Source organism: Stegostoma tigrinum, chromosome 6 (genome assembly GCF_030684315.1).
Source record: "Stegostoma tigrinum isolate sSteTig4 chromosome 6, sSteTig4.hap1, whole genome shotgun sequence".
Taxonomy (NCBI): domain Eukaryota; kingdom Metazoa; phylum Chordata; class Chondrichthyes; order Orectolobiformes; family Stegostomatidae; genus Stegostoma; species Stegostoma tigrinum.
Genome location: NC_081359.1, coordinates 78,733,409 through 78,755,396, shown reverse-complemented (window position 1 = coordinate 78,755,396; position 21,988 = coordinate 78,733,409). Strand labels below are relative to the sequence as shown.

General features: G+C 39.3%; 1 protein-coding gene across 5 annotated transcripts in view; it reads left to right on the top strand.

The window, feature by feature from the left end:
- flt3 (fms related receptor tyrosine kinase 3) overlaps nt 1-21,988 on the top strand; it is a 126,188-nt gene that overhangs the window by 66,766 nt on the left and 37,434 nt on the right. For all 5 annotated transcript variants that reach the window (XM_048533162.2, XM_059646688.1, XM_048533161.1 and 2 more), the window contains 4 exons: nt 13,751-13,911; nt 16,357-16,505; nt 16,601-16,748; nt 18,078-18,243. In XM_048533162.2, coding sequence (XP_048389119.1) covers nt 13,751-13,911; nt 16,357-16,505; nt 16,601-16,748; nt 18,078-18,243 — 624 coding nt within the window. The remainder of the gene's footprint in view (nt 1-13,750; nt 13,912-16,356; nt 16,506-16,600; nt 16,749-18,077; nt 18,244-21,988) is intronic.

The window sequence follows — 21,988 nt, the reverse complement described above, 5'->3', positions numbered from 1 at the left end:
CAAACTCACATCTAGAACCTCAACCTGAGCTACAAATCTTCTCAAAGCACGCTTGCAGAATTAGTGGAAAATGTTCTTTGTGTTTTTTTTCTCCCCCAAGGATCATCTGCATAATTTACAACAAACGATGAGGAGAACTCTTTCAGTAGTTACCTCAGTCATGTTTCTCAGATTTCTGTGTTTTTTTCCACCAGAGCTACTGAGGACAAATGGGTGAATACAAGAACATAAGAAATAGTAGCATAAATAAACCATGTGGCAACTTGAGCCTCCTCTGCCACTTAGTATCATCATAGTTGATCATCTGCCTTAACTCCATTTTTCTGCCCATACTTTCCACATACCTTGATTTCCTATAATATCTAGAGTAAACCCTAAATTGATCCCATTCCTTGAGGCGGCACCCCTATGTTCTACTTTCCACAGCCAGGTGACACAATCTGTGCCTACACTGCCAAAACCTCTTAGAATCATGTATATTTGATCATCTCTTATTGCTCTATATCCCCAAAATTATACATTAAGTTTACTTTGCCTGTCATAAAAGAAGAAGTCTGTCATCCCACCAACTAATCGGGTCAACCTTGACTATACCTCATTGAATGCAGATCTAATATAATTATATCCTTCCTTAAATATGAAGAGCAAAACTGAACACAGTAGTTCAGGTGTGGTCTCACCAAAGTCCTACACAATTGTAGCAAGACTTCCTACTTCTGGTTCTCAGGTCCCCTTTGTGTTCCTTATTGCTTGTTGTACTTGTTTGCTAATATTTTATGTTCCCTTTGCAATAAAACCCAGGTGTTTCTGAACAGTAAAGCCTAAAAATTCCAGTCTTTTAAAATAAAATTGGTTTTCCATTTTTATAGCCAACGCATCTTCTTCCATTTTCAGCTCATAGCTCACCCATTTAACCTATCCATATCTTTTTGGCAATCTTGTTGAGTCCTCCTCACAGATAATATTTTCAACTAGATTTATATTGCTTGCAAGCATGGATAAGTTATTCTCAGTCGCTTCATCCTGTCATTAATCTAGATTGTAAATAACTGAGACCCCAGCAATGATTCTTGTGGAACTCCAATAATCACAGGCTGCCAATTTGAAAATGTCACAGGTAATTGGGACTAATTTTAGTCTGGGAAATTTGGTCAGCATGGACTAGTTGGACCGAAGGGTCTGTTTCTGTGCTGTGTGACTCCATGACCCTATGATTCGTTGATGTCTACATTCTGCTTCCGGTCTGTTAACCAATTCTCCATACTTGCTAATTTATTACATCAACTCCTTGAGCCCTTTCCTTGCAGATTAGAATTTGATTGGAGTCTAGGAAATTAAACAATATTAATCTAGTTTCCCTCTGTTTGATTGGATCCTCAAAAATCTCATTGTAAAAGATGCAGCAGGAAATGATTATCATGATATAATTGAATTCCAAATTTATTTTGAAAGTGACACAATCTAATCACAACAACAATGTCAAAAGAAAACTTCTGTGATCCTGTGATTCATTATAAGTCTCCTGAAAAATATTGATCCAATGCCCTTTGAGGAGTGAATTCCAGGCCCTAATGACTCATTTTGGGAAAATATTTTTACTTATCTCACAGCTGTTTTTTTTATTGCGCCCACTTGTTCTTGATTCATTTGTAAGTGGGAACACTTCTCCCATTCCACTCTGTCCAGACAGCTCATGATACTGAAAACTTGGATCAAATCTTCTCTTCTGTCCATGGAAAACAGTCCCAATTTTTCCAAACTTTTGTGAAACTGAAATGTCTCATCTCTCCAACCATTGACATAAAATTCTTCTGTGCTTTCTCCAATGCATTTCCAACCTCCCCACAGTGTGAAGTCCACTGCTGTACTTAACACTCAGATGAAGTATCACCAGTGTCTTCTTTAAATTCATCATAACCTCCCTGTTATTCAACTCTGTGCACCCATGCATGAAGCCTGGAATAATGTATGCTTTATTATCAGCACAATCTATCTGTCCTACCTATGAATTATTTATGTACATATGTACCCAGGTCTCTCTGCTCCTGTACACATTTTAGGATTGTACCTATTTTTTACACTGTCTCTCTATGTTCTTTGTACCAAACTGCAAAAACTCAAATTTCTCTGCATTTCTTCATCTCACACCTATCCTCCCACTCTACCAACATGCCAACATACTTTTGAAGATCCTCAGTTATTCATAGCTCATAATCCTCCCATATTTCGTGTTGGTTACAACATTGGAAATTGTCCCTGCACAATTTAGATCATTATCCCTGCACAAATTAAATAATTTATGCATATCAAGAAAATTACAGGTGTCAATACTGACTCCTAAGGAACACTACTACAAAACCTTATTCTGGGCTGAAAAATAACCATTAACCAATATTCATTGTTTCCCATCCATCAGCCAACTATGAATTCAGTTCATGTGGCCCCTTTTTATTCCATGAGCTGTGACTTAGCTTAAAAGTCTGTTGCATAGCATTGTATCGAATGCCTTTTGGATGTCCATGTGTACTGCATGAACAGCCTTCCCCTCATAATCCCTCTGTTACTTCTTCAAAAAACTTCAAATGTAATTTCCCTTAATAAATCCATTTTCACTCTTCCCAATCAATTCATATTTTTCCATAAGACTATTATTTCTATCCTGAATAATTGTTTCAAGTTTGTTTCTGAATGTTGCAAAGGATGGTGGCAAATTGAGGACCGTGAGTTTTTAAGAAGCCAACAAAGGGCCACCATAAATTTAATAAAAGGGGGAAAAAATCAGAACAAACTAAACAGGAATATAAAAACAGATTATTTAAAGGTATTCAAAAAGGAAGAGATTAGCTAAAGTAAACTAAAGTTGGCTCTTTAGCAGCAGAGACAGGATGTATGATTATGGGAAATGGGGAAATGGCAAAGACATAGAACAAGTATTTTGGGGTTGCCTTCACAGTAGAACACATAAGTTGCAAACCAGAAGTCGAAGGGAATCTATATACAGTAAAGAATGAAGAAGTTAAGGTATTTAACATTAGCAGAGATAAACTCCTGGAGAAATTCAAAGGAATAAAATCCAACATTCCTCAGACCTGATAGCCTACATTCTTAGATTCTAAAAGAAATAATAGATGCACTGGCTATGACTTTCCAAATTGCCCAGATTTTGGAACAGTAAAAGAGAATAGAAGTTGGCAAAGTATAACATGTTATTAGAGAACAGAGGGGGAAGTGAAAACAGTGAACTTCAAGTCAATAACCTGAAATGAGTCATTGGAAAATACTAAAATCTATCTTATTAAAGAAGTCTTAACGAAGCATTTTTATCGTGCGGTGGACGGAATTTTAACCTTCCTGGTATAACATAAGCAATGATGAGGAAATTGGAAAATACAGAGAGAATGAAAAATATCAGAATCTTGACATCAAGGGAATATTTTGAAATTTTCCCCTTAAGCCTTAAATGACATCTTCAGAATCTCGCTGTTAAGCAGCAAATACTTTATTTCCATATTCTTACACCTCAATAATACTCCAATGTGCATTATTTATATTCCATTTCTAATTCTACTTTCCTTCCCTGAGAAACTAGATGGTGCAAATTCCCAACATGAAAGTCAGAGCAGTTAATGGTGGTTGCCGCTCGTTGACTGCTTCTCCTGATCATCATGCAATTGTGTTTTCAGCACAGAGTACCCATGTGGTCCATGGTCCCATAACTTCAACTATGCAGGTTGACATTAGCAAACCATTAGCCTCACCACATTATCATGCCTGCTTTTGGAGCAACTCTCACACCATTTCAGACTTGCACATGATGCATGTTATTGGTCATAACTTGCTCTTAGCGCTCACTCATTTTGCTTAGTTGGAGGCCAGCTTCTGACTACTTAGCATTACCTTCTTAGTACTCACTCACTCACCTCAACACTGACTTACAAGCTGTCAGTGACTAACATTGCTTTGTCAGCTGATGGGGTCCTTAGTGCTCAGCTCAGGTACAAGCTGTGATTTGTATTTTTTTGTGCTCCACAAAGTCTATCCTCAGGGCTGACTTGCCAGGTCAGTCTGGGGACTGGACCACAATCCTGGGGGGCTTTTTAGAGGGAGGTCTGTGGATTCCTGAGGAAGGCAGGTAATTGAGCATATGTTCGTTGGCCTAGGTCACTGAGACAGTGGTAAAAGTGATGTGGAACAATTCTAGATAGAAGTGTGAGATCCAGCAAGGGGTGCTCCAGCAGGTCATGGCCACTTAGACCTCTACGTTGGGAAGGTGTGTGGCCATCAGTCCATGTGACTTTCTGAAATTATGGGCTCTGGGAGCTAAATGGATACATTATCTGTAATATGAAGGGCTGAATGAAAATGGGGGCAGCTAAAAGTCATAGGAACTACAAGTCAGCAACATGAAAGGAAAAAAATGAAGATGGGGGGAGAATCTTGCATTATCGAACAGAGAAACCTGGGGTTCAAGTTCATAATTCTTTGAAGTTTGTGTCACATGCAGACAGGGTGGATAAGAAGGTGTTTAGTGCACAAGCCTTCATTGTTCAGACCTTTGAATATAGGAATTGGGATGCCATGTTGAGGTTGTACAGTGTGTTGGAGAGGCCTTTTCCGGAGTATGGTGTCCAGTCTGGTTGCACTATGGCAGGAAGGATATTAACAAGCTGTAGAGGGTTCTGTAAAGATTTCCCAGGATGCTGTTGGAAATGGAACATTTAAGTTATTGAGAGAGGCTGGATAATTTGAAATTTGTTTCAGTGGGCATAGAAGGTTGAGGAGTGATCCAAAAAGAGATTTTTAAAATCATGAGGGGATAGACAAGGTGAATAGCAGGTGCTTTTCCCTGGCTGGAGATTTTAAGACTTGGGGGATATGTTTGAGGTGAAAGGTAAAATATTTAAAAAGGACATGAGAAGCATCTTTTTTTCACAGAGAGTGGTTTATGTATGGAATGAATTTCCAGAGGAATTGGTGGATATGGGTACAGCTACAATGTTGAAGATGCAAACTGGAGGAACAACCCCTCACATTCTGCTTCAGGAGCCTACAGCCCAATGGTCTGAATGTAAAATTCACCAGTTTCAAAATCTCCCCACCCCGGCCTCATCCCATGTCCAAACCTCCTTCTCATCCCCACCTCTTTGACCTGATACAACCTGTCCACCTTCTTCCTCACTGACTAATCCCTACTAACCCCCACCTGCATCCACTTATCACCATCCCACCTACCTACCCCCAGCGCCATCCTTCCTCTCTCTATTCCCAGCTCCCTTTCCCCTTCCCAGTCCTGATGAAGGGTCCTGACCTGAAATATCAATTCTCCTGCTCCTCTGATGCTGCTTGACCTGCTGTGTTCCTCCAGCTCCACACTGTTATGATTCTGGCTCCAGCACCTGCAGTTCTTGCTGTGCCTGAACTACACAAAATGTCTGACATGACATGCGATTTGGGCAATGTGGGTACAGAAGTTATTCTGTTCGCCATAACTGTAGAGTAAAATATTTGTAATTGGAGGCCTTGCAAGGGGCAATTGCAGTAGTTGTGCCTTCGCTGGTTCAGAAATGCCACCCTATCTGAATTTGATTTGCAGTCCACAGGCACACTGTTTGAGAATGCACACTGCAAATCCCAGCCTGAAGCAATCAAGTGCATTATTTTGTGTCTTCCTTGTCATATTAGCATTTCCCAAAAACAGTCCAGGGCTGGCACTGGAAGACAATGCTTTTCAGCTGCCAGATCTGTACATTGAAGTGTATTATACAGGGACATTGTCTTATATGTAGAAGTGTGCTTGACCTGGGTTTCCATGGTGATTGCCAACCTGTCCATGGAGAGAGCCAGACCCATACCCAGGTTGGTACTCAGTTTGGTTGACTTCTTTAACCTTTGACGCAGCTTACCAACAGCCTCTGACAAACCTGTTTTCTGTTCCTGTGCCTATCTGCACATTTTGACAGAATGATGAATGACTGGAACCATTAGATTGTATGCTGCTTGCGTTTGAGCAGGTACCTGGTGTCCAAACGTTCAGAAGATCAGTGACATAGGGAGTTTCTTACATGGCCAGCAATGGAGCCATGTCAGCATTGTGGTCCCAAGTATAATTTAGATATAATTATCTATCAAGGTGACAGACTTTGAATGGTGGAGGGTGCAGATGAAAGCCTCACTGCTGCTTCCTCTGAAGGTTAAGTGGCTTTCTCCTCATAGGGGGAGCTGAGGGTCTCTGGCAATGACTTCTTCCTTGCTGAAATTCCTGGATGCTGTTAGTGCCTATTTAAGATAACAGACAGAACTAGTTTTGCAAAAGAAATGAGGGCTTGTGCAGATTAAGAATTTAGCACTGGTGTTAATGGGAAATTGTCCAGCAAAGATCAATGAAATTTGCTACATTCATTGTCCATTAAGGCCTCGCTGTCCCCACATGATTGGTCATGCTCTTTTCTGGCTAACTGAAGCACTTTTTCCTTCATAAGGAGTAAGAAGTCTAATATCCTCTTGGCCCAGTTACGGATCAATATTTTTGACGATGAGAAAATGGAAGTGATTAGTCAGGCAACATGGTGGTTCAGTGGTTAGCACTGCTGCTTCACAATGCCAGGGAACCAGGTTTGATTCCATGCTCAGGCGGTTTTCTATGTGGAATTTGCACATTTTCTCTGTGTCTATGTAGGTTTTCTCTGGGTGCTCCTGTTTCCTCCCACAGTACAAAGATGTAAGGTTAGGTGGATTGGCCATTCTAAATTGTCCATAGTGTCCAGGGATTTCAGACTAAGTGGCTAGCCCTGAGAAATGCAGGGTCATAGGGGGTGATGCTCTTTAGAGGGTTGATGTGGACACGATGGGCAGAATGGCCTGCTTCCACACTTTAGGGATTCTATTTCATCCCCAGTGAGTGAATAGTAAGCATACATGCAGGAAGAGTTAGTTCTTTGGAGGATGAGTTGGGTGAGACCCATTGACTGAATGGATGTGTTGCATGCAATAGTTAGCATTCTAGGTGGTGAGATGTTTACAGTCTGAGAGATAGAGTGGGTGCTGCCCCTGTGAGGTAGCAGACAGAAGATGGCGACATTTACCCTTGTGGTTTACAACAGATCATCACTCTCCTGTATGGCTGCACATCCTGCTTCACCCAGGGCACAGGCCTGTCTCAGTTTGGTACCGAGGCCAGGCTGTCTTTGTCTAGTAACGTGGCATCCTCTGGCTGTCAGCTGAAAAAGAATGGCCCTTTGCTCACCCAACTTGATCACCAGCAACTCAAAGTCCCTGTCCACAATGGTCCAGCAGCACAGTGTGACGGGCACTTTCTGGTTTGCAGAGTCTGAAGTGACATGACCCTGGGTTTTAAGTAAGGAGCCAGTAGTGTGAATGGCGGAAGTTCCTGGCAGGGACAAGCACTTCTGCCACTGCTGCCACACTGTTCCACCAGAGGGTGCTATATAGCCTTGCTGCGTGATTGGTTCAGTAAAGAGAAGAAGATTGTGGGAGAAAAGGTCGCTGTGAGTTATAGCAGACTGAACGCCATGAATTTCACTCAAACAAAATACTTCAATTGTAAATGGGAAAATTCCACCCAATGATTCTCTTAAGTCAGCATGATTTGATGAAAAAGAAATCATGTTTGACAAATTTATTGGCTTTTTGAGAATATAACTAGGAGGGGAGACAAAGGGGACCCAGTAGGCCAAAAAAAATCAAAGCATCGAAACAGGAACAGGAGAAGGCCATTCAGCCATCTGAACCTGCTCTGCCATTCGATAGCATCATGGCTGATCATCCATCTCAGTACGCTGTATCCATTTTCTCCCTGTACTCTATAATCCACTTAGCCTAAGAATTATATTTAACTCCTTCTTGAAAAAAATTCAGTGTTTTGGGCTCAACTGCTTCTGCGGCAGAAAATTACATAGGCTCACCACTCCCTGCATGAAGACACTTCTTCTCATCTCAGTCCTAAATAGCTCACTCCGTTTAGAAAATAATCAATTTTCGAAAATGCCCTCCTGACTAAAGTACATAATCTCACACTTTCCCACATTGTATTCCATCTCTCATTTCTTTGCCCACTCTCCTAACCTGTCCATTCCTTTTGCAGCCCCCCAACTTCCTTAACACAACTTATCTTAGTCTATCTTTGTATTATCTGCAAACTTAACAACAGGGCCTTCAGTTCTATCTTCTAGATTGTTATTGTATAACATTGAATTTCGTGGTCCTGATACTCACTCCTGTAGAACTCACAATAGTCACTGGCTGCCATCCTGAAAAAAATCCCTTTATCCCCACTTTTTGCCTCCTGCTGTTAGCCAATCTTCAATCCATGCCACTACCTTACCTTTAACACCACAGGGTCTGATTATTTAGCAGGCGCTTATGTTTTTCCCTTGTCAGAGGCCTTCTGGAATTCCAGATACATCACATTCACTGGCTCTCCTTGCTCATTACTTCCTCAAAGAATTCTAACGGATTTGTCAGGCATGACCTCCCCTTGATGAAGTCTTGACTCCACTCAATATTACCTTGCACTTCCAAGTACTCCACAAGCTCATCCTTAATAATGGACTCTAAAATCATGTCAATGATTGACGTCAGGCTAACCAGCCTATAATTTCCTGTCTTCTGCCTCCCTCCCTTCCTAATCAGGGGTGTTACATTAGCCATTTTCCAGTGCTCTCGGACCCTCCCTGACTCTTTGAAAGATCACCACCTATGCCTCCACAATCTTCTCAGTTATCTCCTTCAGAACGCTAGGGCGTAGTCCATCTGGTCAAGGTGATTTATCAACCTTCAGACCTCTCAGCTTCCCCGACACCACCTTCGTGATGTCCACTACACTCACCTTTGCCCCCTGAGTCTTGAAGTTCTGGTTTGTAATTAGTGTATTCCACTGTGAAGACTAATACAAAGTACCTTTCAGTTCCTTTGTTTTTTTTTGTTCCACATTACTACATTTCTAGCCTCAGTTTCCAATTGTCCAATGACTCATCCTTGTCACTCTCTTACATTTTATCTATTTAAGTAAAACTCTTGCAATCTTCTCTTATGTCACTCGTAGCCTACCCCCATATTTATCTCTTCCCTGCATATTGCTTTGTTAGTTGTCCTCTGCTGGTATTCAAAGGATACCCAGTCCTCTGGCTTCCCACTGATCTTCACCATATTGTATGCTTTCTCTTTTGTTTTGTTCAGTCTCAAACTTCCGTTGTCATCCATATTTCCCTCATCCTCCCCTTAATATGCTGCTTCTTCCTTGGGATGAATTTCTGCTGTGCCTCCTGAATTATCCCAGAAACTCCTGCTGTGCTGCTCCACTGTCTTCCCTTCCAAACAACTATGACCAGCTCCTCCCCATGTCTTTGTCATTACGTTTACTCAATTGTAATACATCGGATTCCAACTTCTTTCTGTCAAATTGCGGGGTGACCTCTATCATGTTGTGGTTTCTGCCTCTTAGGGTATCTTTCACCTTGAGCTCCCCAATCAAGTCTGTCTTATTGCACATCACCAAATCCAGAATTGCCTATTCCCCTAGTGGGCTCTACAACAAGCTGCTCCAAAAATCCATCTTGTAGACATTCCACAGGTTCCTTTTCTTGGGATCTATTATAGCCTGACTTTTGCCTGCCCACCTGCAAATTGAAGTATCCCATGATTATTGTAATAGTGTCTTCCTTACATACCTTTTCTATCTCCTGATTTACTTTCTGCCCCACATCATGATTACTGCTAGGAGGTGTGTACATAGCTCCCATTAAGGCTTTTTTTTCCTGTTGTAGTTATTCAACTCTTCCTACATTGATTCTAGGCCTTCTAACCCAATATTGCTTCTTGCTATCGATTTAATTTCACTTCTTACTAACAAGGCAACCTGCCCGGTCTGCCCATCTGCCTGTCCTTTCGATAGGGTGTGTATTTTGGATTTTCAATTCACAGTTCTGATCCCCTTGCAGCAATGTCTCCATGATGCCCACAATATAACACCTACCAATTTCAACCTGTGTTACAAGCTCATTTACCTTATTTCATATACTACATGCGTTTAAGTACAATATTCTCAGTCCTGCATTGACCACCCCATTCTCATAGTTGTCATCTTCTCTGCTGTACATGAGGTTAGATTCCTGACCATTTCCAAATCCTCTGTCCTATTACTTGCTCTGGAAACTTTAATAATCTTTCTGAGCTGCCCACTTTTAGACCACGATTTACCTCGATTTGTGCCATCAATTTATCTAACTTATTCCAAATGCTTCGTGCATTAACATACAAAGCCTTTAAGTTTGTTCTATTATCAGGTTTCTCTATCCCTTTATGGCTCCTTAATACAGTATGACATTCAAAGTTCTGTTCCTTTCTTATTTTCTCTGGTAGCAGTCAATCCCATCACTAACCAGCAATCCTACCTTCTCCTTCACCTTTCATTTTATAATTTTCTATGGAACTGAATCCACTCTCCAACGATGTAGTTTAAAGCCCTATCCACAGCTCTGGTTATTCCATTAGCCAGGATTCTCGTCTCAGCATTATTCAGTGAAACCCTTCCTTCTCCACTACTGATGCCAATGTTCCATGAATTCGAATCAGTTTTTCTCACACCAATCTTTAAATCATATGTTTACCTCATTAATCTTGTTGACCCTGTGCCAATTAGAGATTATTATCCTTTTAGTTCTACTTTCTAATTTAGCCCCTATCTGCTCAAATTCTCTCACTAGAACTTCTTTCCTCTTTCGATCTATGCAATTGATACCTATGTGGACCACCACAACTGGATCTTTCCCTTCCAACTCCAAGATCCTCTACATGAGATATCCTGAACCCAGGCACAAGGCAGACAACACAGCCTTCTCCATCCAGAGAATAGTGTCTATTCTGCTAACTACACCATCCGCAATTGCTAATACATTTGTCTTTTCTTCCCCACTTGAATGACTCCCTGTACTTTAGTCAGTTTGCTCAACCACCCTACAGCCCCCTGTTTCGTCCACACAGGGAGCAAGAATCTCACATCTGTTAGAAGAGCTCAAGGGCTGAGAATCTGTTAGCACTACCTCTGGGATCCCTCTACCTGCCTCGCTGGTAGTCACACCCTCCTGACCAAATTTGAGGTAGTTAGTCTAAGGGATGTGACTGCCTCCTGAAATACACATCCAGGTAACTACCCCACCACCCCCCCCCCTCCCGCCGCCAGCCGCCAACTTCCCTGGTGCGTCGCAGTGTTCAAATCAGAGATTCCAGCTCATCAACTCTGAGCCAGAGCTCCTCAAGCATCCAACACTAGCTACAGACGTGGTCACTGAACTACGATGGGGTCCACCAGCTCTGACATGATGCAGGTATAACATATTGCCTGGTCTTGCATCTCTAATTTATTTGCTTAATTCATATTTTTCACAACATCTCCTGCTGGCCATTCATTTTGTAAACCATAAATCTTTCTCCTATTTATCTAATGGAAATAACCCATTTTAGATGGTCAGATTAGCAACTATTACCAACCAGTGAACTTTTCGTTTTTCTGTGATCTCACTGTTTGTTTCGTGCTGGATCCCTGATTCTGGACTCCAGTTCAGTTTTTTAAAATGCAAATGATGAGGCTAAAACACAAGCAACAGCCAACACTTCCCTTCTGCACTAAAATACCACACTGCCTGCAAAATCCCCAAACTGTATACTCACTTGGGGTGTGTCTCATTCTAGATGTGATCTTTCCTTCCTGTGTGTAGCTTCCTCAACCACGATCTTATTGATTGGCAGAGCAGATTCGATGGGTGATAATGATCTACAGTATTGGTATTTGACACAACTGATGTCAGGCTAACTGGCACATATTGCCCTGTTTTTCCCTTTTTTAAATAGAAATGTTGCATTCTTCATTCCCGATAGTATTCCCCTGTCTCTGATTCTAGGTGGCAATGCATGTGCTTCAGCTATTCTGTTCCTTTTTATATACTTGTAAAAAACTCATACAATATTTTGTTATAATCCTGGCTGGTTCACTCTCATTCTATTTCTTCCCTCTTTCAATCAATATTTTGGTGACCCTTTTGCAGGTTTCTCCCAATCCTCAGGTTCACAACTGTGCATGATTTACTGGGAAGATTATGCATCAAATATGATTAGAAGTTTATAATCATAATTATTGTAGAAAAAAAGACATAATTTTGCTCATCGTGTCTATGTTGACCCTCCAAATCATCAACTCACCCCACGCTATCTCCTTACCTATTCCCTATAAAACTGCTCATTCTTCCTTTCTGGGTGATAACCTTGTTCCCTCTTGAATGTGTCAATGAAAATGTCTGAACCACACTGTCAGGCAATGCATTTCAGATCTCAACCACTTGCTGTTTAAACTAAAATTCTCCTCATTTCTCCATTGCTTCTGTTTCCAATTACCTTCAATCTGTACACTCATTCTCAATTCTTACTTCAATGAAAACAGTTTCTCTCTCTCTTCACTCTCCAAATTTCTCATAAATTTGAATATCATATTGAAGTTTCTTCTCAAAGTTCTCTTCTCCAAGGAAAGCAGTGCTAACTTCTCTAATCTACACACTTAATTGAAAATTGTCTGGAATAATTCTTGTTAATTTCTTTTAAACTCTAATGCCTTGTCTGTGCCAAGATTCATATGTGTTAACTATTACTACCCTTACATCAATGTTTATTATCAGGGTTATTTTTCCCCTTTTCCATTCAGCCTTTTTGAAGTGTTATCCTACATGGAATATTTTTTCCCAACCTTGGTAACCTTGGAACCTTTGTTGTTGGAAATGAAATCAAATCCTTTTATTTTTATTTGTGTCACAGTTTATTTTTCTTGCTATAAATGTTTCATGCATTCCAAGAAAAATATCTTCTTTTACATTACTATTCTTAGCATGTATGTTGTCTTTGTTTACTAGTAATGTTACCTCTCTGCTCTTTCCCATCCCACTCTGCTTGTCTTTATCCAAATTGATGTACTGTGCTAGTGACAAATTCTTCCTTCACCTGAACCTTCGTCTCCTCTCCCTCTTCCTTTAGTTTAAAACCCTATCCTTAGCCTGAGTTACATGGTTTGACGGAAGCGGCCTCAGTACAGTTTAAGTGGAGCATATCCCACCAGAACAGCTCCTTCTTTCCGGTCCTGGTGCCAGTGCCCCATTAATTCAGACCACATATTCCCACACCATTCCTGGAGTCATTCAATTCATTTTTTAAAATTTACTTGACTCTATGTTAATTGATACATGGCTTTGAAAGTTCTGCATTTCAATTTGGATCCTAACTCCCAAAAGATCATTTTAGTTCACCAGTTGTTAGCTCTTACATGGATCACAACAATTGGACTCTCCCCCTTTTACTGTAAATTTCTCTTCAACTGTGAAGAGATATATTTTTCTTTGAACTTGTACAGGCAAATCAATCTTCAGAAATCCCTGTTACAGCTGCAAAGAACAATATCTATTTCACACCTCCACTGCATTCATTATTACTCTTCCTGATTGATTGGACCTCTCCTTCTTTGGGTCAGACAAACTTGATAATGTGATTCAAAAGACATATTTTTGCTAATGGGTAGATGAAAAGTAGTTTTTAAAAAAACCTTGCTTTTCAATGTATTGGTGAACAAATTTCACAAAGCTAAAAATGCAACAAAATAATTCCACAAATAGCCATTTTGCTAATCCTATATATGTTAAAAATGCTGGAGTAATTTGTTAGTTTGCTGCAGTAACAATATGTTTTGAGATTACAGCTCTTCAGAAATGCCAGGCATAAGTCATAATAAATCCATTGAAAGCTTTGGAGTGACAAGAATTAAGAAAAAGATTTCCATAAGCAAGTGCATTCATGATAACATATCTTGCTGTGCAAGCAATATTCATGGAACAGAGTGTTCAAGTCTTTACACTCAAGGTAAATATAACTCAACAGCAAATGTAAATAACATAATAAAAAGTGATTTAATATAATCGTTCCATACAGGAATTCAATAATGTCATGGAACTGTAGTGTAGTGAACTGTCGTGCTTCCCGGTGTTTATTTTCTTTTCAGTTTTGTGTATTATAAACATTGTCCCTCAAAAATCTCAGCTGACAGCCTGATTTCTGCCAGGAATGAGCTTGGAAGTTGGAATGAAATCCATGCAGTTATGGTGGAATTTCATCCTGCATACTTTGGCCTTTGACATTCATACAGAGGTAAGGGGAGGGGAACATAAGCAAATCTTTTGCCCTGACTTCCACATCAAGGGGCTTGTCAGGGTGAGTACCTGAGATACCCTAAAATTTCCATCCTTTACACTATGAAATACCTCAGGAGAATTAGTGCCAACTAAAAACCACTTTGAAGCCTTTTGAAGGACACAAATTCTATTTGGGCTGAAGTAATCAATCTTGGACAGCCTCAGTTGGATATTCCAGAGACACAATGTCTCTTTTTGTGGTTGAAGATGCAAACCATTAATTGGCCTCGTCAGGGAAAATCACAGATGGGTGACTGCAGATGTCTGACGCAATTTTAACCTAACAACAGGGTTTGCAAGCCCACAGGAAAAATCCTGCCTATGGTTTTACTCCAAATGGCACACAGAGGAACTCTTCTTGCTCAAGTTCACTGTGCTCAAAATGCAGGCAAGAAAACTAATAATTTTTTTAAAAATTCTTTTCATTTTCTGTGTGTTTAGTAAGAGTAAAATCTTATACTCAGAAACATCTAGAAAACATGGCACAAAAGAAGCAGTCGGAATATTAGATGATACATCTCATGGTAATATTGAAAAGATCGTTAGGTTCCTTCAAGCTATCCATTCAAAACAATTTTTTTGTAGAAAAAAAATGATGTGCATGCTTAATAGGCAAATATGTGTAAGAGTTACTTGTTAGTGGGAACTGGACAAATGGTAATTTTCTGAGGTTTGGGAGTCAGGGAGTATGCTCAAAGTATGTCAACCTGCCCAGGATTAACTCTGCAACATTATATTTTCCAATGCAAATTTGTTTTCTCGTGCAACCAGCAGCAAACTGTACTGGATGTACCCAAATCAAATATTGTTTATGCAAATATGCTGGTATTTTGTTTTGATCCATTATTTAAAAGCCAGGATGTATTTTAGTAATTGGAGAAGTCAATATGTTCATCTTTTTGATTTTGTCAGGCATTTACATTGAAAATATGTGTGCATTTCATTTTTTAAAAAATTAACAAATAAGATCAGTTAGGAAGAAAAACGTTAGTCACAATAACAATGATTGTAACTAATCATGGAAATTGCAAATCACTGAACACAGAGCACAATACAGAAAGGATTTAAAAGAAGAGATAAGGCAGTTTTGGGGCTGGAGGAACACAGCAGGCCGGGCAGCATCAGAGTAGCAGGAAAGCTGACTTTTCAGGTTGGGACCCTTCTTCAGAAAGTATCAGCAGTTCTTACTATCTCTGAAGGATTTAAAAGTATATGTCTACTGCTCTGAAAAACAGGACAGACTGACTGCAATCTCTCTAAATTCCAACCGTTAATTCTCAGTGACTTTGGATTAGTTAATTTCAAATACAAGGATTTCTGAAAAGCCTTCATGTTACCCCTTGTTCATTTAAAAACAAATCAAATCACTACTGAATTAAAAGTATGTGAATGTGGGACTGATTGTTCATGATATAACATAACATTTGTAACAAATAAAGAGATGTTTATTCTTAAAATCAATGACTATTTTCTAATGACCTATCAGATTTACATGACCTTCATAATAATTTTGCTTCAAATAAAGAGTGTACTATTCAGCTGGTAATTACTTTAAAGTGAAAAAAAATCACCTGTTTTAAATAGACCAGAGTTCTTGTTCAACTTGTGTATATCCTTTCCTCATACCACCTACTCCTTTCCCACCACTTCCTTCTTAGAGACCACAATCACTTCCTTCTATTAAATAACTTCTTCTGTTCTGCCAATCCTGCTAGCACTTCTGTTTGCTGAGGCAGACTCCACTTCCCTCTCTAAAGACACTGTTGCTTCCCTTCTTGAGATCACCCCAGTTGTCCTTTGTGAATTCAAACATCTTCTTCCTTAGCAGCACAACTACTCTGATCAGGGGCAATAGTACAATTTCATACTGATAAAACTGTAATTACCAGTTAAACATGTAGTAACGACACAAAGACCGATATTTTTAACACCCACAGATCCAGCACGAAAGATACTTGAAAGTTTATTGTTTTAATCCGAATATTTCTATTTGAAAATTAAGAATAATTCATTGCATTGGCAGAAGCTGAAATTAACTCATGCAAATGGTCTTGGATATTGCTTAGTCTATTGCAATTAAACGTCATTTTATAATATTTTCCCCTCTTTCTTGTAGATCTTGATAGATCAGAAAGAGAAAGCTCAGGTTTGAATATTTTTCTGAAAGTTGGTGATCCATTTCTGCTGCGATGTATTGCTTCATATGAAACGTACAAATTCAGAATAGGTTGGGCTAAGGACACAAAAGCAGGAAATACCACAAAGGTATGACTCTGATTTGAGCTTGTTTATTATCAAAGGACATAAAATATTTCTTGGAAAACTTCAGCATGGTTCTTGTTGTTCCATTAATGAAACAGGTCCTGGAAGTTGAAGAATCATTTCTATTAAGCAGGCACACAAGAATCATATTCCTGTTTATTACTTCAGTACATTTGGAAAATAGCGGATTATATACATGTACTTCTACAAAACATTCAAACAAAACAGTCAAATTAACAGTCATTGGTAAGTTGATGCTTTACAGTTAGAGATTTTAGTCAATGGGTTATAGAATTAAATTTTCCAATATGTTTGATTCTAATATAAAATGAAATATATAACTTTTTAATCTTCCTATTAGAACAGTGCATCTAGTTTTGTGGTGACTGCATTTTCAATTTTTGCCTTTTATTAGCACTGTACATTTGGTATTGTTCAAATTTTGAAATAAAGGCTTCAAATCTAATTTGAAATTCCTTTGCATGCATTTAAACACTGAATTCAATTAATACATACTATTAAATTCCAATGTATACTACACAACTGTTAATGGAAATTCAGTTCAATGTTTCAGGTGTATGTTACAAAAGCTTATAATCAAATTCAGAGCCCCATTTCCCTGGTTAAGCTCTTACAATTCATATGCCCTCATCCTTTTTTGACTTACATAGAAGCACTAACTTAAATTGATATTTCCTTCGCATTATTTTGTTTCTTGGCCTGAAGGCACTTAAATACTCAACTACATTTCTATTGGGCATCCTTTTGTCCATATTTGATGGCTATACATTTTGTATAGCTGAGATGGTTGGCTGAGTTTTCATTCCAGGACCTAAAATCTGCAGCTAGGAGGAAATGTAGTTTGGGAACATGCACATGCTGTTGCCAGGACTCAGAGGTGATATTCAAGAAGGAGGGCACTCTAGCACTGAAAGATATCTCTTTTCCAGAGGTAAGAGTTGCAGATAGAGATAGGAGAATGAGAATTTTCAAGCTGGACAAAACATGGCCAGAGCTGTCAGCCTGCCATTGTGAAGATGGTGCCTTTGAATAGCATCTGTAGCTGAATCTTTGGCCTCTGAGTCAGCTTTGCCTCCAGTTTGCTGCCGTGAGGCCATTTTAAAACATCAGTTGGGATAAAACAATGGAAATGACTGGCTACTTGCACTGCAAAGCAGTAACTACTGGATAGAAATCAAGAATCTTGACTCGTCAAATCTGCCTTTAAGTACCAAATTATATTTTTCTAAGATAGTAGGAACTGTAGATGCTGGTGAATCTGAGATAACAAGTTGTAGAGCTGGATGAACACGGCAGGCTAAGCAGCATCAGAGGAGCAGGAAAGACCTGAAACATCAGCCTTCCTGCTCTTCTGACGCTGCTTGGCCTGCTGTGTTCATCCAGCTCTCTACGTTTTTCCAATATTTGCTTATGTAATATTTGTTATTAATCTTAAAAAGGAAAGCATGAATTAAATTTAATGCAGGTTTTTATATGTTAATAAATAGAGGCATTCTAACGTAATGTCTGTTGTGAGAAAACATTACAGTAGATTGGTACTGTTTATTTTTACAGAGAAAGGATTTATAAATTCGTCAATAACAAACAATGTTCATACTATTGGTGAAACAGAGGACTTTTGCTTTGAAGCTAAACTGAAGGCATATCCACCTGTAAGATGCCAGTGGTATTTCTCACAAAATGCATTCCCCTGTTTACTTAAAAAAGTATCTGGAAACAGGTAAAGTGTTTTTAATTTCTGGAGATTTTGCTAAGGTATATTACTGATATGAAGGAGATAATTTAAATGGCGTTTGTAACAACATTGTAAGTTCTAGGTCACAATTTTAAACTCAAAACGCAATAACAATTTGTGTGGTAAAGCTAATTGCTAATTGGCTTAAGGGACAGACAATCAATTTCTAATTGGCTTTTAAAGGAGTTGGGCATTGCCAATGTCACCTGCTTGTGCTCCTGAGATGCTGCTTGGCCTGCTGTGTTCATCCAGCCTCACATTTTGTTGTCTTGGATTCTCCAGCATCTGCAGTTCCCATTATCTCTGCCATTATCTCCTGACTGGTTCCCTAAATTGTTAATTATTCACAGGCCCTTTCTTAAAATTTGTTCACTCTGCTGGCTAGGTCAGTATTCATTGCCCATTCCTAACTCTCCCGAGTTAACTACATTTCTGAGAGCCTGAAGCCACATGTAGGCCAGACCAACTAAGAATGGCAGAATTCCTTCCCTAAACTACATTAGTGTTTTTTCCATAACAATTGGCAATTTGGCAAGCTGTCTGTTGAATTAAAATTACTATATCTTTCATGGTAGGATTCAGACTCATGTTCCTGAGAACATTGACCTGGGGTTCTAGACCACTAATCCAATGAAATTACTGCTATACCACCATCCCCCTGCACTACAGTCTGTTCATTGTATCCTTATAAGATAATTGATAGATTGAAATGTAACCTACACTTCTTTTAGAAAAAAAAATGTGCATAAGCACTCAGGATTGATAATTGATATTTTTGAACTTGGGTCACATTTCTTCTGTACTTCGTGGAGTTCCCATTAAATAATTTACTGAGCTCAAGTTTTATTTTTGTCCCTGTGTTGTTTGAATGCCTGAAAGAGTTTTTTAGTACAGTACTTTTGACAATAATTGAAAATGTAATGTAACAAGTTGCTCATATCCTCAACTATATAGAACGAATAGAGAAGACCACAAAGCATCAGTCTAAACAAATTGTTGTACAAGGCATGTAAAAAAAGGATGAAGTAGTGAAATATACTTCACAGCATAGCCAAGTGGTGAAAGTCTAAAGGGCTGTACAATTACGAAACTTGAACAAATTGTGTCAAAGTTACTCTAACACTACGCTTTACTTCTAAAAGAAATTGAAACAACACTAGTACAAGGGTCTAGTTGTGGTAAAGTATTCTTAAAGAGGTCTAACAAACTGGGAGGATACCATCTATGCCTCATTCAATCTGGGAATGGATATTAAATAGAAATAAGCCGAACAGATCACCTCACTTTGAAGATGTAATTCTAAGACATGAAGGTATTGCCTTCACTGAATTCGTAATCCTATGGTTCATTTTTATTCTAAGTGTAACTAAGCAGAGTGACATGGTGGTTAAATACTAAAATCTACAATGGATACACACAGACAGATTATACAGTCATAGAGTCATAGAGTCATTCAACACAGAAACGGGCCCTTCGGCCTACCATGTCTGTGCTGACCAAAAACCAAACTACATTGATCCCATTTACCTGCACTTGGTCCATTGCCTACTATGCCTTGGCAATTTTGTGTGTTCATCCAAATGCTTTTTAAATGCTGTGAGTGTGCCTGCCTCCACCACCCTCACAGGCAACACTTTCCATATTTCTACCACCTTCTGGGTGAAAAACATTTTTCTCAGATCACCTCTTAGCTACCTACTCCTCACCTTAAACTCATGCCCTCTGGTGTTAGACATGTTTGCCATGGGGAAAAGATTCTCATGGTCTACTATGTCAATGTCTGTCTTAATTTTGTATACTTCTATCAGATCCACCCTCATCCTTTTCTGTTCCAAGGTAAACAAACCCAACCTATGCAATCTCTCCTCATAACTGAGGCTTTTCATCCCAAGCAACATCCTGGTGAATCTCCTCTGCACTGTCTCCAGTAAAACCATGACCTTCTGATAGTGTGGCAACTGGAACTGCATACGGAATTACATCTGTGGCCTAACCGATGTTTTATAAAGTTGTAACAGGACTTCCTTGCTCCTGTATTCTACACCTTGACTGATGAAGGAAAAAGTCCCACACACCTTCTTCACTAATCTGTCTATCTGTGCTGATGCCTTTAGGGATTTATGGACTCGTACACCAATGTCCTCTTGTTCCTCAATACTCAATAACAATCATAGCACCTACGATTCAGTATGTAATGGACCTCCCAAAATGCATTACCTCACACTTATCAGGATTAGATTTTTGTCTGTCATTGCTGTTCCCAATTTATCAGCTCGTCAATATCTGACTGTGGCTTGAGACCATCCTCTTCACCTTCAACATTACCAATTCTGTCACTGGCAAACTTGCTAATTATACCTCCTTCATTCGTATTCAAGTCATTAATGCACATAACAAACAGCAACGATCCCAACATCGATTCTTGTGGCACACTGCTGCTCGCAGGCTTTGAATCACAAAAACATCCCCCGGCCACCATCACCTTTTCCCTCCTGTTTGTAAGCCAATTTTGGACCTAGTTTGCTAACTTGCCTTGGATCCCATGGACTCTTACCTTTCCGACCAGCCTCCCATGTGGGACCTTTACAAAGGTCTTATTGAAGTCCATGTAAACCACATCAATTGCATTACTCTCATCAATTTATTTAGTTAACTTTTCAAAAACCTCAAATTTGCCAGACAGAGTCTTCCTTTACCAACTCCATGCTGATTATCCATGATAAATCCCTGCTTTTCCAAGTGTTAATTAACCCCATACCTCTAGTTTTTTCCCAATAATTGCCCTACCACTGATGTGAGATTAATTGTTCTATAATTACCTACCCAATCCCTGCTGCCTTTCTTGAACAAAGGAACCACATTAGCTTTCCTCCAATTATTTAGCACTTCACCTGTGGCTAGTGAAGTTTTAGGTATATCTGCCAGGGTCCCAACAATCTCCTCCCTTACCTCCCATAGCACCCTGAAATGCTGTATATCTCATCATCCCCTGGGGATTTATGCACTTTTATCCACTTTTATCCATGCACTTTTAAAACTTCTGTTATCTGCTCCTTCTTAATCTCAACATGTTCTAGAACCTCACCATCCCAACTGAAATCTCCAACTACCATGTCTGTCTCCTCTGTGAATACAAATGAGAAGTATTCATTTAAGATCTCATCCATGTCCTCAGGGTCCATGCCCACGTTGCCCTTTCAGTGTGTAATAGGGTCCACACTTCTGGTAATCTCTTACTCTTAACGTTCTTATAAAAAACCTTAGAATTTTCCTTTGTCCTATCTCTGAAGCTATTTCATATGGGCCCTCTTTGTTCCCTAATTTATTTTTTGAGCAACCCTCTATATTCTGTATGCTGTGGAAGGGCCGCCCATGTTTTAATACACCATACCTGATATATGCTTTGTTCTTTTTCTTTATCAAACCCACAATATCCCTTGACATCTAGTTCCCTGGACTTGCTGCCCTTGTCCTGCACTCTTAGAGGAACTCACTCGCCCTGAATTCTCGTTGTATTATTTATTAAATTTTCACTGATTAATGAAGGAACATATGTCGATTATAACTAAACCAAGTCAATATAGCTTCATGTTATGGACTCCACAATTTTAATTTTCAAAGTAAGTTCTTTGAGGTGGCTTGTAACTGAGGCTATTAGAGCCCCAACTATTACTTATAATAGCATTGACAGTTTTCAATGACCAGTACTTGCTTGACATCAACCCAGTAT